Genomic DNA, 22197 nt, shown 5'->3' with positions numbered 1-22197 from the left:
TATAAGTTATACATAAGCCAATAAATTCGCTACTCAAGGGACTATACGAGTAGGAAACTTTGACATTATACAAAAATATATTAAACGTTGCGCAAAATTATTCGGCAAGTCACGAGAAGGGACCGCATGCAATGTTACATCATATTAGCTGGACGGCAGATGGTGGTATTGAAAGGAACACGTGTTCCCAAGAACCTTTAGCAATGTGGACCTTATAGTATTGCATTAAGGTTTACGAATGTCTTCAGCGGACATTTTCGATGGTTAATGTTGTCTTTAAATGGAACATATGTTTAAATGAACATGCAAACGTAACGGCATTCGCACTATTTCCCCTCTGCCGAGGTACAAGATTAGCGCGTCAATCTAATCTAGCGCGGGTAATAAAACTAGTTGCACTTGGATTTTTCACTAGACCGAGTCCAGACGCGCGCGTGAACACTGCTGCACAAAAATGCCTGTTTGCTCGGTTTTTTGTTATAAAAAGAGGTCGGGGACATCAAATTTACAAAAAGAAAGTGTTACATTTCACATGTAATATTTTTTTTACATATCATACGTTTAATTACATTCAAACACAATTATTATATTTTAGTCTCATGTAATTGTTGGATTTATCGATTTTGCCCCCTCAGTACAAATTGCGGATCGGTCGAGCGACAAATCCGACTTCTCATCTCTCAGAATACAATAACATACTTCAACGAAAATGTGTTAGTGTGCGTGTTGTGACACTTGTCACTCGTCCGTACACAAAAAGAGATCGAGGTTTGCAAGATTTGTCTTTGACGTGTGTCATTTTCTATGTATTTGTGTCGTCATTACAGATTGGATTTTGTATGTAAGTGTGTGAGAAGTGCGACTGTGTGCACCTTTCCCCCCGCGAAAAATGGCAGAAAGATTTGTACGGTGAGATATCGCTTGGGCCCCTCCCTTCCGATGTGTCGGAAGCCGGTGTTGCTCGAAGAAACCTTATTTCAATTGCAAAGGACTTATTACTAGGGTCCGTTAACGTATTCAATGGTACATTAAGTACCCTAATAGTAATGTTGGCTCTGTGAGCTGTAGACCTCGCGATAAGCTTCATAAGTAAAAAATAATACTTCGTTGAGAGTTTGAGATATTATCACAGCGAACTCACAATGGTCTTAAGTACCATAGACCAGACCCTATTGGCATTGGCATTTAATTGCTCTATCTTCCTATTCATAGCCAATTTCCACCATTCCACATTGTCCAAAAAACGAAACAACAGAAAAAATATATCTAAGTAGGTACCAAACCTGCTCACAAAATTTCACGAGAATCGGTTGAGCAATGTGACCTGATGCAGAGAACGTCCGGACATACGGAAGCATTTTTGCCCAAGCTGAAATGGAGACCTTCGCTAACGCTCGGTTAATTATTTAGATGTTGGACACAAATAATAATATCGTAATTCGTGCCATAATTTTAGCAAATTATTTACGTCATTGTGGCATTGTAATTTGACACAATAGGTTTAATGAGTTTATAAAATATAAAAGGCACTAAAACATTTACACAACACAAAAATCAGCAATCTAAAGCCCGATGTTTTGCTAGTATAAGTAGTATGATCAAATATGTAACTACTCAGTAGGTAAATGGATCACGCAAGAGGCCAAATTCACACCTTTAAATAAACATCGAGAAAAATGAAAACGCACATTAATTTCTACCCGAATGCCGAAGGAGAGTTATGTTTTTCTAGCGTATGTATTTTAGTATCTAATTCTTGTGAACTTCAACGGGTATAAAAAGTAATTAGAAACATACTTACGCTTGAGTTGCTTTATACGCTAGCTTCTGGCCTCGGCTTCCTCTGCGTGCATGGGATGATAATGAATAATAAAAACTATCCTATGTCCGTCCTCGGGCCTCAAACCATCTCCATACCAAATGTCATCTAAATCGGTTCAGCGGTTAAATCGTGAAGAATTAACAGTCTAACAGACAGAGTTACTCTCGCATTTATAATATGAGTAGGGATATAATATGATATTTTAAAATGTATGTATGTATTTTGAAATCCGAAATGACAAAAAATATCGGATCAAATAACTTTTGAAGTTGCAGTCTGTTTTTTTTTGCTTATCTAAAAGGAGTGCAATAATTTAAAATTATTTCATTGCTCTTTTTAATTTGTATGTACGAATAGATTTATCTAAGTTGATGACAATAAAGATAGCGAGTTGAATATGTTTATCTACGTTCTAAAATAAACTTGTCAATCAACAGCTCGTTGATATGACATTAAGACATTATTCACATTATGCTAACTAGTTGTGCCGGTAATAAGTAATAACTGATGTGTAGTGAAATAATACAGCGGCCAGCATGTGTGGACTTGTGGAGGATTGCCTTGGAGACGGAGAGATCGAATTATGTACTAGTTTATACGTTTGAGAAGTGATAGCAAATTCCTATTTTTTGTAATATAATCATGATATTTTGACCACCTCAAAACGAATATGTAGGTATGCATTCTTCCTGCCAAGTTTGTGCAAAGTTAGCATGTTCAGAGTCTAGCAAAAGACGAAGTGCACAACATTATTCGGAATTTCAAATTTTGAAACCAAAAACTTAACATAGCTTAGTGTTCATAGTTTATTTGCTACACATACCTTAGATCTTACATGCAATTGTGTTCCACAGAACGTATAAGTTAAAATGTCTATTTAAACCCTTATTGCAAACACGTAAGGTCCACTCCACCGTTGGTCAGACGGTGCGGTGCGGTGGTGTTTGTTGTACCTAATCAGTGGCGAGTTGTTTGTTGCGGGTGTCGTGTCGTGTGTCAACTACCGAGTTTTATCGCGCCCCGCCCCGCCCCGTGGGAATCTATTAGATAGGTGTATTTAGTATCAGCAGGTCGGTGTCTGGTTCGACCGACACGTGAGTCCGTCACTAGCTTTCCAGGACTCCATTATTGCCTTTTGTTGTAAACAAATACATGTGATTACATTATTATGATATTATCTCTGAGTTCGCAATTACTGGTTAACTGAACATTTGTAAGACACCTTAGATACCTATTACATAGGACAATAATAAATATGGGTTTCTTAATGATCACTTCACTTATCTACTTATCCCTTGTTTTTATTGAACGTAAACTGGCAAAATCCATAAAAGGAAAGTATTCTTGTAACCTACCTTAAACTTTAGAGGCTTATCAATCTAATATTCTCTGAAAATAATTTATTTACACTAAATACTGCGCCGTATCGCCGACTTTTTATTTAAAAATAAATACAAGTACCTGCAAGCACTCTTTTGTGTCCTCTGCTGAAATCTCCACGTGTCGATAACTATCGCCCGTATCGGCTGAACGGCAAATAATTTAAAACGTGGAACTTGGAGTCGCTCTTAACTGATCGTAAACTTTATTGCAAAGGCATAAGACCCACCTATGGTTAGTAAAGAGAAGTGATTTGAGGACATACAGCAGCCATTGTCTGGTTTTTAGAAGACTAATAATATGCTATTGTATAAGCCCGTCTTCCACGGGTAACCGTAGAACTGCGCTGTGAGTGTTTTCTACACATAAGGATTTTCAAATTTTCCACATAAGTATAGTGATTTGTACTTATACCTAACCACTTGTCATCTGTGGGCTCTATGTATCTTGTGTGTATGACAATGGTTTGCAGGGCAGTTATTTCCTTTCAGTTGGCTTGTAAATGTAGGTAACCGAAAGATCTTGGATCGTCTTTAGAAAGACGTTACTAGGATTTTCAAATATGTACCTTTTTTTTGCAGCAGTAATGCTGGCATCGATATTGTATGGAGTAAATGGTATAATGTTGTCCTGTTTGTTACAGACATTGGCGTGCGGTGCCAACACTTCTTTCAGCGTGGTGTTCCTCGGGCGGCGCGAGGGGCCCGTGTCGCAGCACCTTTACATCCACACCTCGCTGGGCGTGCTTAAATACCCGGTCAGTGACTAATAACACTCTCCACACAGACAATACACCTATACTTCCACAACCGTTTGAACGCCACGCCTATCACATATACTATGACATTTCACCAAAAATTAAAATTTACCTTTCATTATGTGTTGGTGGCCAAAAATCGTGAGTAAATTGGTGGCCAGTAGTTGGTGGCCAAAAATTAAACCTCGGTCGCGCCGAGTATAGCAGACATAAATGCAAAAAGATGACTAAACATTTGGTCAGAATCCTTATTACGAGTATACACAGACGAGGGGTAACCAAAAATTGTAATCCCGAATAATATTGTACATTTCGTCTTTTGCTATCACAATTACAACTGGACCATAGAAATATTTGTCATTATTGATTGTTCACGAATAATGTGTGTATAACATAACCAGCATATCAAAAGCATTGTTTATGCACCCTAATAAGGTAATCACGAACCAGTATGCAGATGAAACTATGTATATTGATTTATGCACGCGTGACTACCTACGTTTACATTCATTTTCACTGCTTGGTACATTGAGAAAAACATATTATTTAAAATTAAATTGTAACGGTTGTTACATTTAAATTGCGTAAGTAATTTAAATAAATAAAACTTATTATATTCTGTATTTGGTCACGGTTATTAAATGTTCATTATGCTGTATGTATTATGATTCAATCGACAGCAAGGTGGAATTTTGGTAATTTTGTTGTCGCTACATACTATGTATAAAGCTTATAGCAAATTAATGACAGCCACAATAAGGTAGCTCTAATACCAATTATTTATTGAAAAAAGGATTACACATCTTTAACTCTAAAGACCAAGAAATAACAACATTATAATATATGTATAGCATTCTCTCCAATCGGGCGCCATTCCTCCATACCTACTTCCTGCACTTCATCCACAAATCCACACCGACTGCGTATTTGGATCGCTCCTGTGTTTCGCCGAGAGCGCGCTGATCTCTCAGTGTATATCTGCTATGAAAACCTAATAGTTATTAAATAATGAGTGATGTGTGTTATTGTTGCAGGTGTCAGCGATAGGTGTGGCCAGCGAGTGGGCACTGTGGCCCCTGGTGGGCGTGCGCGTGCCGCACAACGCCACGCTGCGCCCGCTGCTGCACATGCACAACCCCACCGATCACCCGGTGCAGGTACGTCAGCGTTTGTAGGAGGCAGCGACGCTATGACCCAACGACGAAAATTAAACGTAAAATAATATACCGCTGATTTAATACTATTTTTGGATAGTTATGGAAGGAAGTTCTTTGTGAGTAACTTAAAGCGCTGCGTTATATGAAATGAAAGCTATTATTTCTATAGAACGTAACGGAACGTAGAGGTGCGCCCAAATTTAGCGAATTCGCGGCATATTCGCGATGTACACGCACCTGAGTGTGAGGAGAGGGCAGACCGAGCTAGGCGTAATGGAGTGTTTGTCTACAGGTGATGGAGATGTACTCATCAGCATCATGGCTGGGCCTCCAGCTGCCTGAGGGCGGGGCGTCAGCGCCGCGCGAGCACTGGACGCTGCCTCCCCACTCCACCCGCGCGCTGGTGCGGCTGCGGCTGCGGCTGCCCGGCAAGGACACCACCGCCTATATACGGTAACACATGTCATGTACCTACTCGAGGCTGGATTCGCAGTTCGTTCGGACCATTCAAAGTGGTCAAAGGACTTATTGAACGGGTGGGGCCGGACAGTTGCTCCTATTGTTACCAAGTGAGGATTTCATTCATGATGACGGATTTCTGGAAAAATTAGGGGAACTCTTCAGATTCTATTTAGGTATACCAATACTGATTTAGATTTTGTTTATAAAGCAGCATTTGGAAAAGTGAAAGTGAAGAAGCGAAGACATGCTAGACAGTTTGGAGATTCGATTTTTTTTCTGCATAAAGATTATGTATTGTAAGTTGTGCAATTCGTGCATTTGCTCCGAGAAAGCAGTGCTTGAACAAGTCGAACTGCTGATTAATGAACATACACATACAATGATCGCATTTTAAACGGTTCACTGAAATCGGTGTATTTGTTTAAAATGCCATTTGGTGAAGTGGAACTGTTGTAATTCTTAACTGTTTTGATTTTTTTTGTAAAGCTCATTTCAAATGTGTATATATTTTTAGAATAAAAGCGAACGTGACGGGCGCGCCGCTGGTAGTGGTGGTGGAGGCGGCGGCGGCGGCGGCCGGCGTCTACGCCGACCCCCTGCAGCTGCGCGCCGGCACGCGCGGCGCTCAAGACAACCCTTACACGGTATGCGGGCTCGGAGTGTACAGAATACAAGCCTTACACGGTGCTACAGCCTTACATGTAGCGACTCGAGGTGGCTACGACGGCCCGCTACAGCGCGTAGCACATGACAACACGATGTAGCGGCTAGCGGGAGCTACGCCGACCCTTTACAGCTGTGCGCCGACATGCGCGGCGCGCACGACAACTCTCAGACGGTATAAATTAGTATTATCATTCAGAATCAGAAGTAGTGCCAGGGGAAAGTCTGTTCTAAAATGGTTCACTTAAAACAGAACTTAAAATGTACACCCCCTTTTTTTGCTTCTCTATTAGGCTTAACAACCAAACAAGCATTGTGTTCATAGATTTGGTATTTTTTGTATCAGTTCTCCATCTCGCTGGGCAACAGCTTGGGCTCGTCGCCGGCGGTGGCGGGCGGCGCCGCGGGCTCGTGCAGCGCCGCGCCGCACGCGCCGCCCGCGCCCTCCGACGCGCCGCTCCTAGCCAACGGACACCACAACGGTACGTCGCTGTTAGATCGCAGACCAGCCGCTAATAGGGTATTACCACAGTACACTAAGAACAGTAGTGAATCTAAGGCCGCTCGGCAAGTTATTTACCTACTCTTGCGTTGGCGCTTAGGGTTGTCACTTTTATTTTTAGTTAAATATTATTTGCGTATTATGAGTAACACTAGGTTTCTATTTATATAATATAATGAAATGTTCTAACAATTCATAAATGACGTATAAATAAAACGCTTTTTAAATATTTACATTAGGAAATGGCATTTATTAAAAAAATTATAAATTCAATACAGAAAAAAAGTTCCTCCGGTTTCTGCATGTTCGGAACGCTTTACTGTTAGCGGTTAAAGTAAATTCTCATCCTTACGTATAACATTAGTACAAAGGTTTTAGGGAAGCATGGGCAGGGCATCGTAAATTCTATGTCTTTTAATTGTTCCTAAATTGACGTGCCGATTTTAATGTTGATGTGGTCCTTTTCAAACGCTTTGCGAAACACCTTCTCCATCCTTCCTATATTCACGACGAAGTCATCGGGTGGGACTATGAGTAATTTCGATCTGTACCATAATTCCTGTAATTAATGTATTGTGAAGAATGACAAGTCCGGGTTTGAGGAGTCGTTATTGTGACACCCAAAGACACTACAATATTTTTTTCCTCTGTTCGAAGTCATGATCAAAAAATTAAGGCCGTTAAGAGCAGGCAAATGCGAGCGGGCGTGCAGCGTACTCGAATGCGCGCGATTACAGTCGCGGTACGGCCCACACTGCCGCCACCGTATTCCCCCATATATTATGCTAATGTGTGCGTGGCAGCGCGTGCGTACACGGCGCCCGGCGCGCACGCACACATTCAAGCCGGCAGCGCCACATTTCTATGAAGATTCACTACTGTTCTTGTACTGTGGTATTACCCTGCTAGTCAAATCAGTTACTTTTTAAGAACTGTCAAAACGATTTGCTAATATGGAATTTATATGAAACATTACATCGTGACGTCACGGTCAACTCACCTACTTTTTATATTTCTATCCGATTAATTAAATAGAACTTGTGTTTAAATATAACTCCTATCTGTGTTTTTATAATAATTATCTGGTGCTTTATTTCATGCATGGTGTAAAATAATTTATTTTAAATACAGTATAATACCCTCTTCCCTCAGCCATCGCATCCCGGGCGATAACTCGTAAAGTGGTTATGGGCGATGGGTAACCGTCGTAGACGTCAGCTGCCGCTCCGTTATTTAGTGGGCGAGGAACAGCGGCCACTCAAACACAGTGCTAGGGGCAGGAATCTGACGCCCGCGCGGGTTCGTACCTGGTGCAAAGATTGTCCAATGTCCATCGCCACACAACCTGGTAACGCGGCTATAGTGTGATGGATACCGACCTTTGCGCCGGGGACAACTCGGCGCTCAACAGTTTATTGATATGATTTTATATGAATAATTGTTAATTGGTCAGGTGGTGCGGCAGAGGGCGTGCACATGTCGGTGCTGCGCTCGCACCTCGAGCCGCATCAGGGGCCGGAGCGCGCCGCGCAGCTCACACTCGACTGTAAGTATTCATCTGCCGACAGCTATTGATATGCGAAATCATGTCTTTATTCGAAATGAAAACTTTTTCAAAAATTTTCTGCGACTTGCTTATCTTTCTTGTTTAAAAATATAATATATTTCAATAAATTAATACAGGTCGCCACTTTAGCGATGTTTCTCAATCTGTACGACAGTGAGTCACCGATTAAATTCATGTTAGTACATTAGTTTTCACTGTACCAGGAGGTACGCATCACTGACCTACGTTAATGTTTCAGTCGCCGCGCTGTGGGCGGGTGCGGGGGGTACGGACGGGGTGGAGGCGGCGGGGGAGGCGGGGGAGCGGTGGTGCGCGGGGTGGGCGGGGCTGGCGGGCGCCGCGCTGCCGTACAGCGTGCGGCTGCTGCCCGGCACGCTGCGGCTGCCCACCGATCTGCAGTCAGTACATTACACACTTTATACGGACGGGGTGGAGGCGGCGGGGGAGGCGGGGGAGCGGTGGTGCGCGGGGTGGGCGGGGCTGGCGGGCGCCGCGCTGCCGTACAGCGTGCGGCTGCTGCCCGGCACGCTGCGGCTGCCCACCGATCTGCAGTCAGTACATTACACACTTTATACGGACGGGGTGGAGGCGGCGGGGGAGGCGGGGGAGCGGTGGTGCGCGGGGTGGGCGGGGCTGGCGGGCGCCGCGCTGCCGTACAGCGTGCGGCTGCTGCCCGGCACGCTGCGGCTGCCCACCGATCTGCAGTCAGTACATTACACACTTTATACGGACGGGGTGGAGGCGGCGGGGGAGGCGGGGGAGCGGTGGTGCGCGGGGTGGGCGGGGCTGGCGGGCGCCGCGCTGCCGTACAGCGTGCGGCTGCTGCCCGGCACGCTGCGGCTGCCCACCGATCTGCAGTCAGTACATTACACACTTTATACGGACGGGGTGGAGGCGGCGGGGGAGGCGGGGGAGCGGTGGTGCGCGGGGTGGGCGGGGCTGGCGGGCGCCGCGCTGCCGTACAGCGTGCGGCTGCTGCCCGGCACGCTGCGGCTGCCCACCGATCTGCAGTCAGTACATTACACACTTTATACGGACGGGGTGGAGGCGGCGGGGGAGGCGGGGGAGCGGTGGTGCGCGGGGTGGGCGGGGCTGGCGGGCGCCGCGCTGCCGTACAGCGTGCGGCTGCTGCCCGGCACGCTGCGGCTGCCCACCGATCTGCAGTCAGTACATTACACACTTTATACGGACGGGGTGGAGGCGGCGGGGGAGGCGGGGGAGCGGTGGTGCGCGGGGTGGGCGGGGCTGGCGGGCGCCGCGCTGCCGTACAGCGTGCGGCTGCTGCCCGGCACGCTGCGGCTGCCCACCGATCTGCAGTCAGTACATTACACACTTTATACGGACGGGGTGGAGGCGGCGGGGGAGGCGGGGGAGCGGTGGTGCGCGGGGTGGGCGGGGCTGGCGGGCGCCGCGCTGCCGTACAGCGTGCGGCTGCTGCCCGGCACGCTGCGGCTGCTGCCCGGCACGCTGCGGCTGCCCACCGATCTGCAGTCAGTACATTACACACTTTATACGGACGGGGTGGAGGCGGCGGGGGAGGCGGGGGAGCGGTGGTGCGCGGGGTGGGCGGGGCTGGCGGGCGCCGCGCTGCCGTACAGCGTGCGGCTGCTGCCCGGCACGCTGCGGCTGCCCACCGATCTGCAGTCAGTACATTACACACTTTATACGGACGGGGTGGAGGCGGCGGGGGAGGCGGGGGAGCGGTGGTGCGCGGGGTGGGCGGGGCTGGCGGGCGCCGCGCTGCCGTACAGCGTGCGGCTGCTGCCCGGCACGCTGCGGCTGCCCACCGATCTGCAGTCAGTACTGTGAGGTGGGACGTAAAGACAAACACTATCTCAGGAGTATAGGTTTATTCTGATATATGATACTTATGCTAGGGTATATATAGGGTACATGTGAGAGAGTGTGCGTGTCATATATGGTGCACACTACACCTCCCTTCCAAAAGTAAAATAAAATATTATAAGATTACAAAATAATATTTTTTTTTATATATATCTAGTAATAATATGAAAAGAGTGAATAGTTAGAGTTACACTGTTTTACAATTTATGACAAAAAATATGCAAAAAACAAGATATAAAATCTAAGAGAAATCAATATTTATTGTAGGTAAGTACCTACCTAACCTTTTTTTATTTAAATTTTTAGATTGGTTGTACAAAGAAAAAAAAAATAACAAAAAAAAGATTAAGGTATCTTTTGTCATAAAACAAAGCAGAATAATAACATAATTATAAAATAATTGACAAACTAATAATCAAAGTTAATAAACACAATTGTAGCACGCTTTGATGACGAAACGAAAACATAAAGTAGGTACACTACACAGTTATATGCTAGTCATAGGAAAAAAAATAAAAAAAACAAAGATTTATAAAAAAACAAAAAAACACATTCGAACATTATTACTATGTACAAATATAATCGAAAAGCACAAGTTATATTTCCTAACTAACAAAACGATAACTACATGATTTTTTAAAACTAATTACACAAAAAAGATAAAAAATAAAAAAAAAAATACAATAAACACAAAAAACTACACTAGATATATTGAAATAAATTCAAAAGTTAAAAGAATAGGTATTACAACTAATTTCCAATTTCGTAGTGTATTCGTCAATACAATACGTTTCTTCGTCATTCCAAGTGTTACTTACATACATAGGTAACAATTTCGTTACTCGTCATTGGTACCTTATAATATCATTCCTTATTATTATTTTTTACATTATCAGTTCCTTGCAAGTTATTTCATTATGACGTCATTCGTTTAACTATATTTTCTTTGTTTTTAATTTTATTTATTCATTTATAGTGGCATCTTTTATGCTTCACTGAAATCAAAGATCAAGGGTACGCAACGCTTTTACATACGTGGTCGGCCGACCTTACTATATAATATATTTATTTATTAGCTCAGGATACAAGGATATTTATTTTTAAACGCGCACACATACTATTTATTTATTCATACAGGCAGTTCTTTTAACACATCCATACACAATATCATTCCGCGTGTCCAAGGAGTCTCCACGATTGATACTCGACCGAATCATGGTCAGACGCCAAGGATTCTGTGCCTGCCTTGTATCCTGGCGTACCCTTGCTATACCGTATCGCTCAAGGCCGCCTCTCGGGCCACCGAAGATGCGATAGGCATGTTCAATTTATATTTAAGTATTTTGTTTCATATTTCCCTCTCATACACAAACATTACACATTCAAAACCAACCACATAACACAACACCTTGAAAACTTCAACATATAAGAATTTCAACAACTCTTAGTTGATCAGGCTAATCGTTCTTCGAAATACTTATACATATCAGCCTTCCCAAGCACTACTTAAAACGCGATCCAATTATGCAATTCCATCTCAACAATTATCGTTCAAAAACCAAACTACATACCTATTATTATTATTTTAACTCAAAACTATTCCATTCTTTTCTTTACATACCTATTATACTTACAATTTTTAAACATTTATAAAACACAATCCATAAAATCCAACTTTAAAGCAATTCTAAACATTCCTATGCCAACAAATAAACTTTTCATCAACGATCACTATCCTACATTTGTTTTTTAAATCTTTTTTTTTATCATGTTTTTATTCTCATTTATCAATATTGTCATCATTTAATTTCACTTTATTCTTAAATCCATCATGCCCGTATTATATGTCAACACCGGTACAAATTAAATTACACAAAAAAAGTCTTAAAAGTCACCATAATCCTTAATTAAAACATCACTAATCTAGTATAATTTGATATATAGTTAAAAGAAGGTATTGCGGTATATTTTTGCATTTGTTATTGAAAAAAAAAAAGTTAAGTTTTATTAAGTATAATTTATAATACAATTACATTGAATTTAAGATATCTAAAACAGTGCAGAAAGACTATGAAATTTGAGATGAAATGACAGACTTCGCGTGCCATTCCATATATGGAGTACACGCGCCGCCGTCATGTGGGCTATAGGTATTCAAGAAGGATGAAGTAATCGTGTCATTCATGTACTGATAATACTTAAGCAAATGTGAAAAAAAAAATATGAATGATCACCTGAAAGCAAATTGAGGCAAGGAAAAATAATAATTCTAGGAAAAAAAAAATTGCACCAAAATTAACTTAAGACTGAAAATTTATTATTATTCTCGGTATATAATGACCGCCCTTTTATCCATATTGTGTTTCGTCATCTAGCGGCATTATCATAAATGAAATGTTATCAATAGTTCATACACTTAATTAGAAAATGAATGCCTTAAAAATGTACCATTAAAAACCTTTAAAAATAGAAGTCACTTCAATTATTATTGTCTGTTTTTCACTTTTTTTTACAATTTTTTTTTTGACTACCACTGTGATCCGCTGGACCTCGTGCCTTGGCTTAGGGCACCCGTAGCTGCAGACCACGCCCCGATCCACCGACACGAACAACGTCCAGCAGCAAACATATTGTCACAAAATTTAGAAGTCCCAGTTTTTGTTTATTTTTATTGCGTCCATTTTTATTTATGTCACATTTACGGTCACTTATTTTATTTTTGGTAATTATTTTCTTTATTGCACTATCCGATATTCATTGGAATATTATTACGCAGTATTACACACTATGTTGTATTGATAATTGTTCTATTTACTTAGTCGAATGTGAAGTCGAACTTATCACATTATTTCTACCACTTATAGAGTTCCGCTAAATCACTAAAAGTTCACCATAACTGTTCATAGTCCGACAGGTTTAATCTTTTATTTCTCTTCTCGGCCTTCACTGGCTGGCGCGGCGCACCGCCAGTGCAGCACAAGGCCGCACTGGCAGGATCGCCATGTGAGGTGGGACGTAAAGACAAACACTATCTCAGGAGTATAGGTTTATTCTGATATATGATACTTATGCTAGGGTATATATAGGGTACATGTGAGAGAGTGTGCGTGTCATATATGGTGCACACTACAGTACATTACACACTTTATACGGACGGGGTGGAGGCGGCGGGGGAGGCGGGGGAGCGGTGGTGCGCGGGGTGGGCGGGGCTGGCGGGCGCCGCGCTGCCGTACAGCGTGCGGCTGCTGCCCGGCACGCTGCGGCTGCCCACCGATCTGCAGTCAGTACATTACACACTTTATACGGACGGGGTGGAGGCGGCGGGGGAGGCGGGGGAGCGGTGGTGCGCGGGGTGGGCGGGGCTGGCGGGCGCCGCGCTGCCGTACAGCGTGCGGCTGCTGCCCGGCACGCTGCGGCTGCCCACCGATCTGTAGTCAGTACATTACACACTTTATACGGACGGGGTGGAGGCGGCGGGGGAGGCGGGGGAGCGGTGGTGCGCGGGGTGGGCGGGGCTGGCGGGCGCCGCGCTGCCGTACAGCGTGCGGCTGCTGCCCGGCACGCTGCGGCTGCCCACCGATCTGCAGTCAGTACATTACACACTTTATACGGACGGGGTGGAGGCGGCGGGGGAGGCGGGGGAGCGGTGGTGCGCGGGGTGGGCGGGGCTGGCGGGCGCCGCGCTGCCGTACAGCGTGCGGCTGCTGCCCGGCACGCTGCGGCTGCCCACCGATCTGCAGTCAGTACATTACACACTTTATACGGACGGGGTGGAGGCGGCGGGGGAGGCGGGGGAGCGGTGGTGCGCGGGGTGGGCGGGGCTGGCGGGCGCCGCGCTGCCGTACAGCGTGCGGCTGCTGCCCGGCACGCTGCGGCTGCCCACCGATCTGCAGTCAGTACATTACACACTTTATACGGACGGGGTGGAGGCGGCGGGGGAGTCGGGGGAGCGGTGGTGCGCGGGGTGGGCGGGGCTGGCGGGCGCCGCGCTGCCGTACAGCGTGCGGCTGCTGCCCGGCACGCTGCGGCTGCCCACCGATCTGCAGTCAGTACATTACACACTTTATACGCCACGCCAGGTTACACAAGATATCATAAATATTTTAAATACATTTTTTAACCTTATTGTAATGGATTAAAGTGAAAAAATGTATACATATTTATGAACTCGACAGTACACAAAGTCGTCTGTCAACGTAGTACGAACGGCAACACTCCTAACTGTACATCGGTGGAGACGGTGGACCTTATTACGAATGGCATAAGGTCCACCGATGCACAGTTGACAGTGTGGGCGATGGTACGTTAAAATCTGCTCATATGAGATGCAAGTTCTGCACAGGATGATATTCGTAGTTGACATCACCACCATATTTGATGATCAGTTCTAGTTCGGTCAAATTAAGAATTTCACCTCGGAATGAGAAATAATTAGCTGGAGACTTCACCTACACCTTTATTAGGCGTTCTAAAAGTTGTCTTAATAGTAAACGTACCTCAAGTTACACATAACATGGTTTGGTGCGACCAACTCTAAACAAGGACAAAATCATTTCATTTCATAAATGAAACACTTTAAACTACTTGACGCATGGTGCTCGTTCCAGTTTTGTGACGGCGGACGAGAGCAGCATGCGCGCGCAGGAGATCCGCGCTCGCAACGACTTCCAGCAGCCCGTCCACATTGTAGCCGTGGAGTTCCCGCCCGAGTTACAACAACACTTCGAAGTGAGTCACGATACAGATATATATAAATGTACTAAAATAATGTACACTCGCAAAGTAAATACAAAACGTACTACTGTGTGTAAAAAGGGACCAGGTTTTTTCGAAAAATCTACCTTCGATATTTCCTATCGGACAATCGATTATTTTATAGTTTTAAAAGTAAAAGTAGGTTAGTACCTATTATTTTTATATTGATCTTGCGGAGTAATAGATTGATTTGATTGTATATGAATGTTTGTTTCGCAGACGGAGTCTTGGGCCGGGGTCTCGCTGGCGGCGGGCGCGGAGGCGCGGGTGGCGCGGCTGCGGCTGCGGCGGCGCGACGCCGACGCCGCGCTGCAGGCCCGCCTCCGAGTGCGCACCAACCTCACGCACACCGCCTACTCTGTGGCCGTGCTGCTGTACGGCGGACACCTGCACATCGTAACTATACTTATGTTTTATATCGAGCGAAACTTCATCAATTCTAACTAGTGATCGTTATCAACGTGCCGTATTGGTAGCAAAGTATGGTTGACAAAAAAACAAATACGCAAGTATTTTAAACATTATATATTTCCCAAATTATGAGATTTATATACATATTTATAATCACTTATCCAAATTATACTGAATAAACGACTAAAATTTGCTCAACAGATTTGGCTGTCAGTCGTTCATGTCGATTGGAAAAAAATCCCTTTTTAAATAGCTAAATGACCTTTCTACGTTAACAGAAGTCACAGGAAGGTTAATTTTCTCAAAAATGGACGGCAAAGTCGACTTTGCCGTTTAAAAAATTGGTCGCGGAGCGCGTAGTTTATGGTCAGTCAAAAATTAAAAAGTTAAAAACATTGCAGTCTCGATTTTGGGACTGCAGTGTTGCATACAAATTCCATTATTTGTCGTGTTCCAAACTTTTTAAAAGTTGAAATGGCCATATCAAATAAAGACACAGGCCCATTAAACAGCCAAAGAGATGATTAGTATTTATAATTATAATGTTGGTACCGCGACTATTTAGCTGTCTCAAATAGGTTGGCGTATTTTCGGCAGAAAAATACACTTCTATTTTTTAATTAAAAAAATAAAAAGGTGGCAAAGCTAATTTTTTCAATTGTTTCTACTGTTTTCTGTGAAAATATATACGTAAGAACGTTGATTCTGTAAAATATTTCTATTATATTTATATTTCTTGCACCATTTTTGAGAAAAGCACTATATATGACTCGACTGGAAGGCTACTTGCTGGCTTCGGATTCAATTAAACGGACTCCCAAGGTCGTCCGTTTAATACGAATCCTCAGCCTGCAAGTAGCTACTTCCGAGCCTCGACAATAATGTACTATTAAGTCTCTAAAATATTGCACGCAACTATAGTTGTATTTTTATGACATTTAATGTCATTTGCCGTACATTTTTTTTTAAATTAATATTTAGGAAACAAACAGTCACATACAAATATGTTTAAGCTTGCAGATATACAATAAGACCTATAGTTCCATTAAATATAAAATAATTATATTGATAATAAGTAGAAACAGGGCTAGTTCGGTTCTGCCTATAAATAGGAAGATACACAGAAGTAACAATTGGATACACAACTCATAAAGTACCAAGTATCGATCATGCTTACAGACGTACATACATACATTGCATAAGACTGTAAAACAATGACTTTTTTTTTAACTAAGTATGTAATAACATTACACTGCTATGGAAATATTTGGCTCCGCAGACCACTACTATATTTACCGAAAGACAATGAGAAGATATCTAGATTTATGAAGTTAACATTATAATTTTGACAGGCTCGTCTAAAGAAAGTATTTTTGGCGAAATTAGAACTACAAAAGCTGATATGGAATGTTTGGGGGTGGCGAGTGGGAATACGACGCGGCAATTTAAAAACAATTTTTTCAAGAAGTGTGGAAGAATCAATGAGGCTATTTAGGAGTTTATAAAGAAAAATTTGATCTATAAATACACGTCTTTTTTCTAGTGGCCCAAGACCACGACGGTGTGTGCTATTCTCTGACATGTTCAAACCGTGGCGGAAGTGGAGCGACTTTAATAACTTATTTTGAATTTTTTCAATGGGGTTGGCAACTGTCAAAGGTTTGCATAGGTGGCGCCATCATAGCTTGCCCCTTTTTCTATGAGATTTGGTTTAAAAGGCTGGCATCCAGTGTATTAAAAAAACAAAAATTTGACACAATTATAGGGATTGACAGGGCAAGCTATGATGGCGCCATCTGCTAAAAACTTCCACCGGCCAACCCCATTCTTTTTATGTGAACGGTATATTGAGGGGCCAGACAACGCTACCAAATTCTAAAATGCTACGAACATAAGAGGAGTATAATACTTTTAAGGTGTTTGGATCTTTAAATGGCTGAGATAGTCTAAGTATCAGACCCAATTTCTTGTAGGCCTTCGTGGTGATGTGGTCTATGTGTGAAATGAAATTGAGCTTAGAATCTAAAATAATGCCAAGATCTCGAACCTTTGTAACTCTATTTATGACCTTTCCTGAAAAATTATAATTGAAAAGAAGCGGACTTCGTTTACGAGTGAAAGTAATACAGTTGCATTTATCAGGGTTTAGAAGTAATTGGTTATAACCGCAATATGTGGCAAAGCTATCAAGATCACGTTGCATGTCCAGGCAGTCGTTCTTTATTTTTATGATTTTGAAAATTTTTGTGTCGTCTGCATAGACTAGATGTTTAGAACTAGAAAATGATGAACCCATGTCGTTAACATATAGGATAAATAAAAGCGGTCCTAAATGAGAGCCTTGGGGGACCCCTGAATCAATGGTTAAGTATCTGGAAGTATAGCCCATCAGTGATACTGCCTGGCATCGGTTTTGGATATAGGATTCAATCCACCTGTAGAGATCGCCGTGTATACCGAAATCGTATAATTTGTGTAATAACATAGTATGGTTAATTTTATCAAAAGCTTATGAGAAATCGGTATACACGGCGTCAACCTGATGACCGTTGTCAATAGCGTTCAGAATAAAATCTGTGAAGGTAATGAGATTCGTGTCGACACTACGCCACGAAGAAAACCGTGTTGATTAGGAGAAATTATACGAATGATACAACTTGTCAATTCGGAGGTCACTATTTTTTCAAGAATTTTGCCAAAAATGCATAATTTAGATATGGGTCTGTATTGTGTCACATCATGTTTATGTCCGCTTTTGTGTATTGCTGTTATTAAAGCCGTTTTCCAAACAGAAGGGAAACAACCCTCGGATAACGATTTACGGAAAATAATAGTGAGAGGAGTAGCCAATTCCTTACTACAGCGAGAGATTAAAATAGGATGAATACGGTCGAGACCCGCTCCCTTATTTGTATTAACCTGTTGGAGATGTTTAAGGACAAGTGTTTTATTTATGTTAATCGAAGAGATATCTACCGGACTATTGTTTGTATGAGAATTAGGAGAGACTGGGTACACGGTACCTTTAACAAAAACTGAGCGGAAATAATCATTAAAATAATTAGCTACTGTCTCGCTGTCAGTAGAGGAGTTGCTTCCATAATACATACAGTCTGGGGTTTTGCTTGCGGAAAACTTTGATTTAATAAAATACCAAAAATATTTAGGACACTTACGAATATTTTTCTCGGCAAAAGATATATATGAATTATAGCAATCCAGTTCCATTTTGTGTTCTCTTGTTCTTAACAACTTGAAAGAAAGATAATCTAAAGGGTTTTTGTAAGTTTTCCACCTGGTGTGCATTTTACGTTTTTCTCGACTTAATTTCACTAACGCCCGGGTGTACCAGGGGGGACGATTACTAGAGCAGTTTGTCTTACTAAGAGGAACATACTTTTTAATAAGAGTGTTCAAGGTTGAATAAAAATAAGTGGTAGCCTGTTCCGTATTCATATTTTGCATCAGGGTTCAGTTAGTGGAAGAAAGAGCGTCACGCATTTTTTCATGTATCTTTAATTTTTTCGCCTTGTATCCGTCTGATTGTCGTTTTCGTCACATAAGTTTACATAGTCTTTCATGTTGATATCGTGTTTCACATACATCGTTGCTTTATGCACGGAGTAAATAAGTATAATTTCCACAGTGTTGACGAATTTGTAGTTACATTCATTTAAAATATGCCACAAAACTGTTTCTAATAAACTGTAAGCCATTTTTCTTAGTTTCTCAAAGAATAAAATTGCCATAAGCAACCATATACATACTTCGTCTTAGACTTGGCGGCAGAGGCAGCAAGTTATTAAAATCAATTCTGCTTACGCTGCCAATTCCAACGCCTACGATTACAATTAATATTAATTTGATTATTTCGTCGGAACTCATATTAAAGTCAAAAAATTTACAATGCACCATAAATCCAATGAAACAGAATGAATATTTTTCAACTTTACCTCCATAACAATTTAAAAAATATAACTACGCGTGTTTGAGTAGACCTTTTTACCGCTAACGTTTAGATGAAATATTTTAAATGTTTTTATTTATGTAGTTAAATTTATAATTAAAAATTATAAAATTATAGAATGTATTATTTATTAAGTTCATGTTGATTTTATACAAATAAAACTGCAAATTATAGCAAACATTGTTTTTTGTTTTTTTTTATAGGCGTAGTGGCAGAGTGTCATTACGAACCATAAAGCAGATACTGCGTTTTTTTTAATGGATGAATTCCACGATGCTGTATCACAAATATCTGTGAAATGAAAATTAAAAAAAGAGGACTTTGCCGGCCTAGGCCTGCAAGATGTGTATGAAATTCCATTAACGACCTTTTGTCCTAGCCGCACCTGAAACGTCATACTTCGCAGCCTATTATAAGGAACATAACATCAATATTTCATTGCATGTTTGAGAAAAATTATATTACGATATTTGGCCGACTGCTGACTGTACATTTGCTTATTTTTATCAGGTCGCTCAATAATATCTGAACATGCACTTTAATCTACCTACATAACTTACTATCAACTTTGTATTTTTGGCCCATCTCAGCATTCTTAGCCCGTTCCCCGGACGAATGGCAATGTTTGCCGAAGCCGTGAAAGTCAATCTGAATAATATAACTCAAAAATAAATTTAAAAGAACAAAATACAAATTGATAATAATAATATAGTAATTACTTTGATTGATAAGAATGATAAGTCATATATGACATAAATCACTCGTATGGGCTCTATAGACTAAGGTTGAGGTTGGCAGCACTTTTTATTTTACTTCGTGTAAAAAAACTCAGAAATACCTGTATACCAACATGACAAACATAATTTAGTTTACTTTAACTTACGGATTATTTGGTCTAATCTGTAGCACCGCCAAACGAAAGCAACCGAGAGTTGCCGAGAAATGGCCGATGAAGATTGTTATGAAAATTTATTTTCCTTATTGTAAATTAAATACGCATCGGAAGCGATAGTTTTTATGGTCTAGTTCTATTCCCATATATAGATAATTGATTTGAACAGGTTTTTCTTATCATACGTGCGTCGTATTCGAGAAACGTGTCAAAAACTTTTTTAGAAATTTGTAAGGCGCCATCTCGCTTCTTCCCTCGTTTTTTATCCCGTTCTGGTTTTTCAATTTTATATATATGATAGTAATTTCGTAGATCGGCGTAGCAGTAAAGTAGGCAAGTAAATAACGTAAACAATGAGTCATTTCAGTTTTGAAAGGTCGGATTCGTTAGAGATATGCAAGATCCTAGATTTATCATTTTCTCTATTCTCTAACCCACAGGTAGGCATAGTTTAAGTTAGATATAACCGCACGGGCTTTTTTTAATAATAGTTTGTTTTCGCGAGTTAGGTGGTCGTTTATGTAGAGGTTCTGTGGGGGCCCCGGCAATCCGATGTCGACCGTGGTGAGTGTCCGGCGCGTGCGCATAACCGCCAGCAGTTCCTCCTTGCGGCGGCGCTGCACAAATCGCACGATGACCGCTGGCTCGCGGTCCGCGCCGGCGCGCACGGCCCCGCCGCTCGCTGAAGCGGTGATGGTTCCGAAGCGACGTACACGGTGAATGGAATCCACCTCGGAGTCCGACACAGAAACTCCTAACTTTCTTGATATATCGGTCAAAAGAGTCAAGATTTTCCCCACTTTTATAGGTTAGTCCAGAAATTTCAATGTTGTTTAAGCGAGAGAATTGATCGCGACTATTCAGATCATTTTTGAGGGATTCGATAGTGACACAGGTATCGTCAAAATTCTTCTGCAGAGCACCCAATGAGGATACTTTGTCTTCTACGTGAACTAGCCGCGCGGCCATGGCAGTAAGCGAGGTGTCGAGCTCGCTCCATTTCGCGTTGAGCTCCTGCAGGCCCTGAGAGGTTGCGCGAATCTCGCTTTTAATAGTGTTAACATCCGATTTCATTGCGTTAAAGTCATTTCGAAACGATTTGATCTCGCTCAGAATGTCAGCGGTGGTTCCGGAAACCGTTGATGGCATATTTCGGCAGTTTACACATCGCCAGGCTGCTTTTGCTGCGGTCCCTTTTTTTCGATAAGTGGTTTCAGTCAATCCAGCACAATCGAAGTGTAATCGGCCGTGGCATTGACCACATTCGGCGAAATCCGTTAATTCATCACCACACTTGGCACAATTCATCTTAATCTTGGGTAGGTTAACTATTAATATTAGTGCGAAAACACAACACAAAAATGAACCTTAAGTTTGTGAACACAAAGTTGCAGTACGTATGCACTTAGATTAATATTAACTTGTAAACAAGTCCAGGTACTTATGAGTCGAGGTAACCGCGATAAGAAACAATGCAGGCGGCCGCTCCGACCCGGTTTCGAGCGTAGAATGACATTGTTTAAAAAATATATTAGGGCGGAAAAGGTTTTGTACCGTAAAGAGTTATATCTAGAGCTGTAATCCTAAGATATGTATTTATTTTATAGTTAAGAACAAAAGTGAATATTCAAATGTATGTATTTGTTTTTTCTGCCAACCATACCCTTTGCTACGAAAACTTCTAGTCGACATCTAGCGTCAAGTATAGTGGATTTATCCGTACCGCTACTTGACACTAGATGTCACAAATGTCGCTCCTGACGAAAAATGTACTGCTAAAACTATTTACAACTAATATTACATGCAGAAGGAGTTGAAAATAGAATTCCGGTTAATCCGATTATAATATCAGCTGAAAATTGTTGAGCATTAGAGTATTCGGTTGTCGCGACATCTATTGTCTACTAGCAATACTGATAAATTCCGCTACATGAAGCTAGATCTGGACTACTAAAAAACTCGCGTTTTGGTAAGAAAACTGATGTATGGAGTTACCACTCTTTTCTTACTTATATTT

The 22197-nt window shown here is 42.0% G+C and overlaps 1 protein-coding gene across 1 annotated transcript in view; it reads left to right on the top strand.

Annotated features, from left to right (window-relative positions):
- LOC134795189 (uncharacterized) overlaps positions 1–22197 on the top strand; it is a 66522-nt gene that overhangs the window by 14630 nt on the left and 29695 nt on the right. The window contains exons 4-15 of the mRNA XM_063767018.1: positions 3846–3959; positions 4994–5116; positions 5409–5569; positions 6093–6222; positions 6588–6723; positions 8197–8289; positions 8549–10106; positions 13070–13170; positions 13288–13544; positions 13626–14200; positions 14763–14883; positions 15130–15306. Coding sequence (XP_063623088.1) covers positions 3846–3959; positions 4994–5116; positions 5409–5569; positions 6093–6222; positions 6588–6723; positions 8197–8289; positions 8549–10106; positions 13070–13170; positions 13288–13544; positions 13626–14200; positions 14763–14883; positions 15130–15306 — 3546 coding nt within the window. The remainder of the gene's footprint in view (positions 1–3845; positions 3960–4993; positions 5117–5408; positions 5570–6092; positions 6223–6587; positions 6724–8196; positions 8290–8548; positions 10107–13069; positions 13171–13287; positions 13545–13625; positions 14201–14762; positions 14884–15129; positions 15307–22197) is intronic.

This window comes from Cydia splendana, chromosome 11 (genome assembly GCF_910591565.1).
Source record: "Cydia splendana chromosome 11, ilCydSple1.2, whole genome shotgun sequence".
Lineage (NCBI taxonomy): Eukaryota > Metazoa > Arthropoda > Insecta > Lepidoptera > Tortricidae > Cydia > Cydia splendana.
The sequence above is the reverse complement of the archived record's forward strand: the minus strand, read 5'-3'. Positions and strand labels throughout refer to the sequence as shown.